General features: G+C 40.2%; 2 protein-coding genes across 2 annotated transcripts in view; both read left to right on the plus strand.

Annotated features, from left to right (window-relative positions):
- hsc70 (heat shock cognate 70) overlaps positions 1–4,996 on the plus strand; it is a 5,531-nt gene extending 535 nt beyond the window's left edge. Inside the window, exons 2-9 of the mRNA XM_014008675.1 lie at positions 1,579–1,783; positions 1,888–2,093; positions 2,178–2,330; positions 2,402–2,957; positions 3,072–3,274; positions 3,363–3,561; positions 4,126–4,358; positions 4,530–4,996. Coding sequence (XP_013864129.1) covers positions 1,579–1,783; positions 1,888–2,093; positions 2,178–2,330; positions 2,402–2,957; positions 3,072–3,274; positions 3,363–3,561; positions 4,126–4,358; positions 4,530–4,718 — 1,944 coding nt within the window. The 3' untranslated portion in view covers positions 4,719–4,996. The remainder of the gene's footprint in view (positions 1–1,578; positions 1,784–1,887; positions 2,094–2,177; positions 2,331–2,401; positions 2,958–3,071; positions 3,275–3,362; positions 3,562–4,125; positions 4,359–4,529) is intronic.
- A 1,832-nt stretch (positions 4,997–6,828) lies between these two features.
- LOC106517697 (chymotrypsin-like protease CTRL-1) lies at positions 6,829–10,281 on the plus strand. The gene is made up of 7 exons (XM_014008676.1): positions 6,829–6,959; positions 7,049–7,152; positions 7,238–7,317; positions 7,405–7,486; positions 7,584–7,764; positions 7,832–7,962; positions 9,957–10,281. Exons 1-7 carry the CDS (start codon positions 6,914–6,916, stop codon positions 10,116–10,118), a joined length of 786 nt encoding a protein of 261 aa, XP_013864130.1. The 5' UTR covers positions 6,829–6,913; the 3' UTR covers positions 10,119–10,281.
- The last annotated feature ends 589 nt before the right edge of the window (positions 10,282–10,870 follow it).

Consider the following 10,870-nt stretch of genomic DNA (forward strand, 5'->3'; position numbering starts at 1 on the left):
TATATATATATATATAGGCTACCAAAGAAACAAAAAAATACCATGAAAAGTGTAAAAAGAAGCTGATGTCACTGTCTGTACTTCTGTAAAAAGTCCAACTTGTTCCCTTGAACCTTACTATAAATGGTCCTTAACCTGATGAGCTCATCTCCAGTTGTAGCAACACGATACTTTTGATATTTTGTCTCCAACAAAAGTTAAAAACGGAGCCACAAACTGGTAGAGTCTGAGACAGATGAGCTGCATAAAATGTATGAAACACTGCACCATACCTCTTTGCTCAGGGTGCAAATGCCACAGGGTAGTGTGCCAAATACATTTTTATGCTWCTTAAGGAGAATGTCTGACTCACATTCTAATAAATTCCTCATTTTCCTGCATCCAGACAGCATTGTTAATTGTGCAGACAGGAAAATAACACATGTGGCACATATTTGCATCTATTTGTATTTTTGAATGATAGCATATCAGGAAAGGTGTTTTATGTGCACTCAGCTCCCTGTTTGTTGGGCTGTATGAAGGAAAGGTGCACGGAAACTTGTATACACCGTTTGATCAATCTGATGTTTTTGTGCGCACAGTTTTCACATTTTGTCCCTATATGCCAGGTTTCAGTGTGAAAACTCTTTGTGAAATTTGTGAATGCTGTTTGACACAGCAGCCCAGATGTTTTGAACTGGGGTTCACTAGAAAAGGTTGAAGCCATTTAATATCTAACCTGTTGTGGATAACTTTGTGAACAACTCCAGTTTGGAGAAATGTGGAGTAGTTCTGACTAAACTGATGAGCTAAGGTCAAATAAGTTTTCTGCTGTTTCAAAACAACTCCAGTCTCCATATTTTCATAATGGGTCATTTGCATAGGAATCCATGGGCATTTTCAAGCTAAAAATAAAATGCCTGCAGAAAAAGCTAGCTGTAGCAGTTCAATTCAGTTCAATTCAATTCAATTCAAAAATACTTCATTGATCCCAAAGGGAAAGCCTGAGGCATTTTTAACAGGACTATCAAATTGTTGCTGAAAAACTATGTAGCCTAATGCAAATCTGTGTTAGCATAATCTGCTATGAAACTTTTCAGACTGAAGTTGTTTTTACTTTAATCTTGGCTTATCTGATCTGTTTCTGTTAGTTTGTCTGGTGCTCAGAACTAATCTATTTTTCGCCATACTGAAACTGTTCAATGTCCTTTTGCACAACTGAGAAGACAATTCATGCTCTCAACTTTTTCACAGAAYGCCACTTCAACAAAACTAAGCTGTTGATTTTCATTTACATCTATTTGTTAGAAGTTGACTTGAGTATTTTGGTAACTGAAAGCTATAAGGTCAGCAGAAGAAAATTTGATTCACTGATGGCTGTTGCTGAATCACATCAAGCCAGCATGTCCTTCCACTTCTAAAAGAGCTGTTAATGTCAGCCCATGGAAATTAAAAGACAGGTGAATACTGTTGCAGATGCAAAAGCTGGATTCAGTAAATTTTCTAATAAACCAATTAAACAGGGACATAATGAAAGAAACTGTCTCAATCATCACATTAAACATATGCAAGAACCAATATTGTTTCTTTTTTTTAAAGATGTCTAAAGGACCAGCAGTAGGAATTGACCTGGGCACCACCTACTCATGTGTTGGAATCTTCCAGCATGGCAAAGTGGAGATTATTGCCAACGACCAAGGAAACAGGACCACGCCTAGTTATGTGGCTTTTACAGACACAGAGAGACTTATCGGAGATGCTGCCAAGAACCAGGTGGCCATGAATCCATCCAACACTGTATTTGGTAAAATAAAATAAAAAAAGAAAGAAAACAATCATTTAAAAAATAAGGTACTCGCCAGTACACCCAAACATGTCCTTTACTAAATCTTGTTAAATTTACTCCAGATGCCAAGCGTCTGATTGGTCGCAAGTTTGACGATCCTGTGGTGCAAGCTGACATGAAACACTGGCCCTTCAAGGTTATTAATGACTCCACAAAACCCAAGATGGAGGTTGAATATAAGGGTGAGATCAAGACCTTCTATCCCGAGGAGATTTCCTCAATGGTCCTCACCAAAATGAAAGAGATCTCTGAAGCTTATCTTGGAAAGGTATAARACAATAATCTGCCATATTTGAATATCTCTGTCTTAAGATTCATTGCTCATTAACTGAATTTCTTCTCTTTTTTTCAGCCTGTGACCAATGCAGTTATAACAGTTCCTGCTTACTTCAATGACTCCCAGCGCCAAGCCACCAAAGATGCTGGAACAATCTCTGGTCTCAATGTGCTGCGTATCATTAATGAACCCACAGCCGCTGCCATTGCTTACGGCCTGGACAAAAAGGTAGGGGACTATTAAAATGCTAAACTCCTCCTTTTTTTGTTCTTCTTTTTAATTCCTTCCATTTATCTTAGGTTGGAGGTGAGCGCAATGTCCTCATCTTCGATCTTGGAGGTGGTACTTTCGATGTGTCGATCCTGACGATCGAGGACGGTATATTTGAAGTCAAGGCCACAGCAGGTGACACACACTTGGGCGGTGAGGACTTTGACAACCGTATGGTCAACCACTTTGTCGCCGAGTTCAAGCGCAAGTTCAAGAAGGACATCATCAACAACAAGCGGGCCGTGCGTCGTCTGCGCACAGCTTGCGAGCGTGCAAAGCGCACCCTCTCCAGCAGCACCCAGGCCAGCATTGAGATCGACTCGCTCTTCGAAGGCACGGACTTCTACACCTCCATCACCAGAGCTCGTTTTGAAGAGCTCAACGCGGACCTGTTCCGTGGAACGCTCGAGCCCGTAGAGAAGGCCCTGAGAGATGCCAAGATGGACAAATCCCAGATCCACGACATTGTCCTGGTGGGTGGATCCACACGTATCCCCAAGATCCAAAAGCTTCTGCAAGACTTCTTCAATGGTCGCGACCTAAACAAGAGCATCAACCCAGATGAGGCTGTGGCATACGGAGCAGGTAGGTCTTTACAGAATTGAGTCTWAATCAGCTGTCAAATGTAATTAAATGTCATTTAGTGTTTCCATTTCAAGCTTTCTAATAATAGTGCTTTCTTTATTTGGAAACTGCCAGCTGTACAGGCAGCCATCTTGGCCGGTGATAAGTCTGAGAATGTCCAGGACCTGCTCCTGCTGGACGTCACACCCCTGTCCCTGGGAATTGAAACAGCTGGAGGAGTGATGACTGTCCTTATCAAAAGGAACACCACCATCCCGACCAAACAAACCCAGACCTTTACCACCTACTCAGACAACCAACCTGGTGTGCTCATTCAGGTAGAGCACAGTTCACAAAAACCTTCTTGAATTTTCCTTATGTTTAATAAGATTAAAAAAACACCCCTGATTTAAATAATTCTTACAGGTCTATGAAGGTGAAAGAGCCATGACTAAGGACAATAACATCCTGGGGAAATTTGAACTGACCGGTATTCCACCTGCTCCCAGAGGCGTCCCTCAGATTGAGGTGACCTTTGACATTGATGCCAATGGTATCCTCAATGTGTCCGCAGTGGACAAAAGCACAGGAAAGGAGAACAAAATCACCATCACCAATGACAAAGGTTTGACCACACTTAAAGGATGACAAATCTTTTAAATGGATCTTTGACGACTTGCATATATTGGTCTCAATATGTTGTTTCTCTAGTCTACTAAAAATTGTTGTTTGTGACATGGAAAAACAGCTAATCACTTAAAATATTATCTGTTTAATACATTTTTCACTTTAGCATGTTGCCATTTTGTTAATGACTCAATGCATTTTGGGGATGATGATATGTTACAGTTGAGACAAACACAGAGTCAAGGCAAAAAAGCTATAATGTGTCAATGGCTGATGATGGACAATGTCCTAAATTATTGTTAAAGCTGGCTAGAGATTGCACCAGAGGATGTAGTAAGCATCATCATTTTCCCAGTTTGCTTTGCGGTGTACATACATGGCAACATTAATGTAACAATATTTTTTTTAATTTATAAATRCTAAACAGACTACAGTATTTGTATATGCATTTCAAATAATGTCTAATGTTACAACTAGTCTGAGTTCCCTTTAAAACAAATGGGTGAATGTTCTATATAAACATGGATATTAAGTAACATTTTTGTATTTTATACCCAAACAGGGCGGCTGAGCAAGGAGGACATCGAGCGCATGGTGCAAGAAGCAGAGCAGTTCAAGTCTGAGGATGAAGCTCAAAGGGACAAAATCACAGCCAAAAATTCCCTCGAGTCTTTGGCCTTCAACATGAAGAGCACTGTAGAAGACGAGAAGCTCCAGGATAAGATCAGCCCCGAGGACAAAAAGACTATCGTGGACAAGTGCAATGAAGTGATTTCATGGCTGGATAAAAACCAGGTAAACACATAAATATAACAGTGAGATTACATAGCAGAGAACAGCTTCCTCTTTTGTTCAAATTGTAAAATGAAAGGTTGGCAGAATTTAGTGAATGTCCACTTCCCTTTTGCAAAGTTCTTCTTAATGCAGTGGTCAGATTGTAAGAAATTCCCTCTTTTTTTAACACAGACGGCCGAGAAGGAAGAGTACGAACACCAACAGAAGGAACTCGAGAAAGTGTGCAACCCCATCATCTCCAAGCTGTACCAGGGTGGTATGCCCGGGGGAATGCCCGGAGGAATGCCTGGTGGCTTTCCCGGCGGAGCGGGTGCTGGAGCCAGTTCTTCTTCTGGCCCAACTATCGAGGAGGTTGACTAAACAGAACCTGTTTATCTCATCGATATTAACCACATACATTCAATCTTATATAGTAGTTGTCCCAAGCATGTTTTATTCACCAAAAGAGATTTTCTGTAACTGTTAGACCACAAAGCTATCTTTTCTTGAATTCTCGCACGACTTCTTAGAAATTTAACTTAAAAATTAATTTGCAGTAATTCTTTTAGTTTTCCACTTGTAATCTGCACAACCACTCTCAAAAAGGGATGCTTAAACTATTACTGAGTCATAAAATCAATAAAGGCTCTCTAATGTAATTTCTGTTTGTCATGATTATTTTCTTGAATGACTTGGAGCGTCAACCACAAGTGTGCAGAAAGATGGTTATCACGCCTCATGACACATTGTCTTGCAGACGGACTTTGGTTTTGAAAATGCACCTCAAGAGGTTTTGATCTGTATCCTGTWTGATAAACAGTCTGTTTCACAGAGTCATTCAAAAGATTTGTCAAAAAAACAAGCTTCTGCAATTATGTCAAGTTGAGGACATTTTGGACATTATTTTGCTGCATCTTGTATTTAATTTCACACGAGAATTAGAACTGAGATGCAAACTTAAATTAATTTGATGCAAAGTCAATTTAATGTTAAAGCAATGGTTTTTTTTCTTGGAATGGAACAATTTTCAGATGGCAATGCACCACAGTGGTTCAAGAAGTTGCCTCACAGCAGTAAAAACCAGTGTAAATACAGTATGTCGGTGTTAAAATTTTCAGAGTTAACTCCCCTAGTGTTATTTTTAACACTTTGAGTAAACTGACATCCAGAGTTAGTGTTCATTCACAGTGTTGATTTCCTCAGTGTAGGAGGGGGACAATTGAAAACGGAGGCCTCCACCTCTGTTTAATGATGGACAGTCTTTCTTCACAAAAATGGCTTCTTTTACTCCTCTCTCAAACCAACGTTCCTCTCTATCAAGAATGAGAACATAGAGATAGAGAGGAACGTTGGTTTGAGAGAGGAGTAAAAGAAGCCATTTTTGTGAAGAAAGACCGTCCATCATTAAACAAAGGTGGAGGCCTCCATTTTCAGTTGTCCCCCTCCTATAGTGCTGCTATTGCCAGTATCACTCGACCCCCTGTTAACAATAGGTGTTAATTAGGTGTCAATGATAGCCATGTGATGTGAGTATCAGTCACATGGAGGCAGTGCTTAAAAGCCTGAATTTTGCCTGAAACTCTCAGACTGAAGAAGTCTCTTGAGAGACGAAACGTTTCATTAGAGAAGAACCCGTCCAGAAGACCTATACAATTTTTTCTTTTTGATTTTTTACCTGGATTACTGAGATGCATCAGGACTCCAGTGTTAACCATCAATAACTCAATTCAATTCAAATTCAAAAATACTTTATTGATCCCAGAAAGAAATTAGGTTAATCCCAGAGGGAAATTAGGTAAATGCAGTGATGGAAAGCATGAGAATCAGTGTTGATTCATCACCACAGTGGGGTACCTTATTAACTCTGCTTAGAATCATATCTACTCTCAGAGTTATTTGACTTGAAGTGTTAAGTTTTATTAACACTGTACAGTGTTAGTCAGTGTTAATTTTTAACTCTGTTTAGAGTTAAATTGTACTCTGAAAATTTAACACTATGGAAAGAGTTAAATTGACACCAATTCAGACAAGGACCGAATAGACTCAGTTAAATTTAACGTGTGTTGATTTAACACTGCAAATTTTTCTTCCACAGACCAAAAACATGCCTGGTAGGTTATTTTTAGGTGTGAGTGAGAATGGGAGTGGGTGTTTTTGGTCCTATTTTCCTTTGTGTGATCTTGTGATGGACTAATGACCTATCCAGGGTGTAACCCGCCCCTCACAAAGTGACTGCTGGATATGGGCTCCCTGTGACCCAGTGAGGAGGAGCGGTAAAAAAATGGATGGATGGATGGATGGATGGATGGATGGATGGATGGATGGATGGATGGATGGATGGATGGATGGATGGATGGATGGAATTTTTTTGTTCATGTTTGGTTTTAAACTCTCCAAAGGTACTTATCACCAGATGGTCACTTCACAAGCTGAGGCAGGGAGAACATGAATGTGGGTGGAGCCGCTGTTAACCCCCATACTCAGAATTCAGGGTCAAACGTGGGAGATAAACCTATAAAAGACTTTGTGCTAAACAGCTAATACACAGAGACTTAGGTGTTGYTCAATTCACAGTTATGTTCCTGCTCATTTTCTGTTTTGCCCTTGTGGCCACTACACTGGGTAAGTACAACATTTATGTTCAACCAAATAGTTTGAGCATYTAGTATTTTGACATTAGTSTTTTGCCTTTTGATATCACTGGGCTTCAGGCTGTGGAGTGCCAGCCATCAAGCCCCAGGTGAGTGGATACAACAAGATTGTGAATGGTGAGACTGCTGTGTCTGGATCCTGGCCCTGGCAGGTTTCTCTTCAGGTATGTGACCTGCTCGTCAGAAACACCGCAACCAGATAATGTGATAAACGTGGACAGGTTTAAATAGGCATCTGTTCAATTTTAGGACGGCACAGGATTCCACTTTTGCGGAGGATCCCTGATCAGCCAGTACTGGGTGGTCACTGCTGCTCACTGCCGWGTGTCGTAAGCTGACTGTGCTTCATAACAGGGCAATAAAATAACACTAAATGGGGTGAGTAGGGATCCAAAACTATTTTCTATTTCCTCCAGTCCATCGAGTCACCGTGTTATTCTGGGCGAGCATGATCGTCAGTCCGGCACTGAGCCACTTCAGGTCAAAGCCATTGCCAGGGTAAGGAAAGACATCTCGAAGATTTCCAGCTGAAAATTTCAGCTTTTGTCTGTTGTTCTGTGTTTGTTYATCATTTTATTCTTGCTTCTCCCTCCAGGCCATCACTCACCCCTCCTACAACTCCTACAACTTTAACAATGACATCACACTTCTGAAGCTGTCCTCCCCAGTGCAGATGACCACCCGCGTGTCTCCAGTGTGCCTGGCCTCCTCCAGCACCAGCATCCCAGCTGGAACCAAATGTGTCACCACYGGATGGGGCAGGACCGGGCAAACCTGTAAGTTAGTGGGGGAAAAAATGCACTGCTGTTTACATCTGAAGTCTTATCTATGTCTGTTTTACAGCGAGCCCCCGTTATCTGCAGCAGACTGCCCTGCCTCTGCTCTCCCCGGCTCAGTGCAAGAATTACTGGGGTTATGACAGAATCACAGACGCTATGATCTGTGCTGGTGCTTCTGGAGTCTCCTCCTGCCAGGTAACGAGCATTTCAAAGTTCAAAAAAGTTGTTGCATTTTTATACAACAATACATATTTAAAAATCACATTTGCTCTAATGAGACAAAAATAATAATAATCTGAAACGTGTATTAAAAAGTTTGCACTATTTCATTTGAAAACATTATTGAGGGAAAAGTAAGCTGCAGCTTGAMGTGGCGAAAACATAATGCAGCTCAATGCTGCGGAAACTTTTGTTTTTCATAAGCAAAAATGCTAACAAAAATATTAGCTTTAGCACTGCTACAGGGAAGCGCACAACATACAACAAAAASCAGATATCTACATTGTCAATTGTTCTTGTTTACATATATGCTAGCATTAGCATTGTAGCACAGCTRGCTACTGTAGGTGTTTTTCAAACTCCCATGAGACATTGTTTTTGAAAGACATATTATACTAATAGACCAAATGTTCCTTCTTCTCATTCTTGGGAACTGAAGCCAACAGAAACTATTTCAAGGAAATTGCTATGTTTTTGTTTTTTTTTTGTAACCGGTTTATGCACTGGTGATATGAGGCATTAAGCCCCGCCTACTACAAACACATGGTGTTATGTGACCTTTCTTTTAGGTAAACCAACTTCAATGAAACATGTTAGTAAAATTAATGTTTGTACATTGGACAGCATGGGAAGAAATAACCAACAATGAGTTAACGAGTTAACACCTGAAATAAAAATATCAGAGACATGTTTTTGTTTTTTAACAAAATCCTGTTCATTTACATGGAAGAGACGGGACTACAATGTTGTACTGTAACCAGTAACAGGGAAGCTGGTCCCATCCTGGATTCTGCTTCCGTGTTTCAGGTCTGAGGTCTACCTATTGTCCATGTTGCTTCCAACGTAAGGCAATGACTCGTAAAATAACCTGTTTATTGTCTTTTGCTTAGCAACATATATTATTTTCTAGAGACACAGAAATAAAATGTGAATGCTGCAGTACAAGTTTAAATTTATGCAAACAAACAAGACAAAAAAATAAAAACATACTTTCTTAAGGTATTGTATACTGTTGATTTACGTAGATTTTACATCCCCTTTTCACACCCCAATTGCACCAATAATCCAGATCCTGCAGGTTTTAGTATTCAGAGATGGTTGTCTGTCTTATTTTATGTCAATGTTTTTGCCATGTGACAAGCATTTATTAAATGATTACTGTACTATAATGTATGTTTAAATGTTGATGCTGCTAAGTTACTGTTTACATACTACGGAGCCCACGAAGGGACATGGGGGATTTTTTTCCTTTTGCGACCCACACAATACCTTTGCGTTCCCTCGCAATACTTTTGCGTTACCTCCCAATACCTTTGCGTTCCCACGCAATGCCTTTGCATTCCCTCGCAATACTTTTGCATTACCTTGCAACACCTTCATGTTATATTAATATTGTTTTGCGTTCCCACGCAAAAGTTTGTTTTGAATATGTGTCGCCACAAGTTTGTGAAAATRACATTGATGTTGCGTGGCTGCACTGTGTTAAAATATTGGCATACGACATACTTCCATGCATAGTTGTGTGATATATTCATTCTGAAGCTGAATTAAAGCAGTAGGCTAACTCGCTAATGGTAAACATGAGTTTGTTAATAAACCRGCAGGCACAACAGTGATAAACTACTTTTGCAAGGGAACGCAAAAGGTATTGCGAGGTAACGCAATACTATTGCGTGGGAACGCAAAAGAAAAATAATTTCCTGTGTCYCCTCACGGGCTCCGTAACATACAGAATTCATGGTAAGCAACATCCCCCCCCACCAAAAAAAAATCCTATTGGATTGTGCTGAGGTGTCATCAAAATAAACGTATCAGTAATTCAGCAACCATGCTCTTCATACCTGTTTTTGAAATCATTCAGCCCACATTCTGCACAAAACCTGTCCAGAACTGAAGGTTTTACTGAAAAATTCACCGCAAAGTTAAAGTAACAAAATCAATTTTAACCACTAATGTGTTTCATTCTATAGGGTGACTCTGGTGGCCCTCTGGTCTGTGAAAGCAGTGGTGTGTGGTACCTTGTGGGTATTGTGTCGTGGGGTACCAGCAACTGCAACGTGCAAACTCCTGCAGTGTACTCCCGCGTGTCCTACCTGCGCAGCTGGATCGACCAGACCGTTGCTTACAACTAAAGTGCAACACAGTGTTGTATATGCAATGACCTCAGTGTCTTACTGCATCAAGATAAACTGGATAGAAATGTTTCTGCTGTCCATGAATGGTACCAGTGTCACACTGTTCTGCCTTTTGGTCCATTTCTTAGATATCAAGCATTAAACTCTGTAAGATGTCTAATGATGGTGTCATTTCCTTTTTTAAACAAACTCAGTTTTGTGTACATGCATTTGTTATTTTGTGGGGACCATTTGGGCAGTGGCGGATGCTGGTCTTTCACGAAGAGGAAGCTCAGTTTCGGCCTACATAATAAAATGTGTCGCTTTATAAATTCTACCCTCTGTTCCTTTTCAAGAAAATGATCTGTGGCCCTGTCACCTAATCCTTTTTTCCAGTGTACCATATAGTTTTGTAGTGCTTTTAGAAAATGGCATGTAACAGAAAACAGGCTAAAAGATTTGTGTGACACGCTGACCTTTAACTCTTAGACTAGTTTCATATCAGTTAATGTACCTGGATTTCAAGAAAATAATCCAAAACCTATAGAGAATTAATGTTCCTTATTATAATTTTCAGAAAGAAAACATTGGGTGTGCATCTACAACTGATTAACTTCTAAAGTCAACCCAGTTCAAGGAGTCCATGTTCCCTGGTATCATTGCTCTCTTGGGGTTTAAAATGAAAGTCATGAAAGATGCTTGTCTCCCCCTTCCAATGTCTTAAAACAAATGGAGAAAATGCTGAATTAAAATGCAGACTATGTCTCACA

This window comes from Austrofundulus limnaeus, unplaced genomic scaffold, assembly GCF_001266775.1.
Source record: "Austrofundulus limnaeus strain Quisiro unplaced genomic scaffold, Austrofundulus_limnaeus-1.0 Scaffold52, whole genome shotgun sequence".
Taxonomy (NCBI): Eukaryota; Metazoa; Chordata; class Actinopteri; order Cyprinodontiformes; family Rivulidae; genus Austrofundulus; species Austrofundulus limnaeus.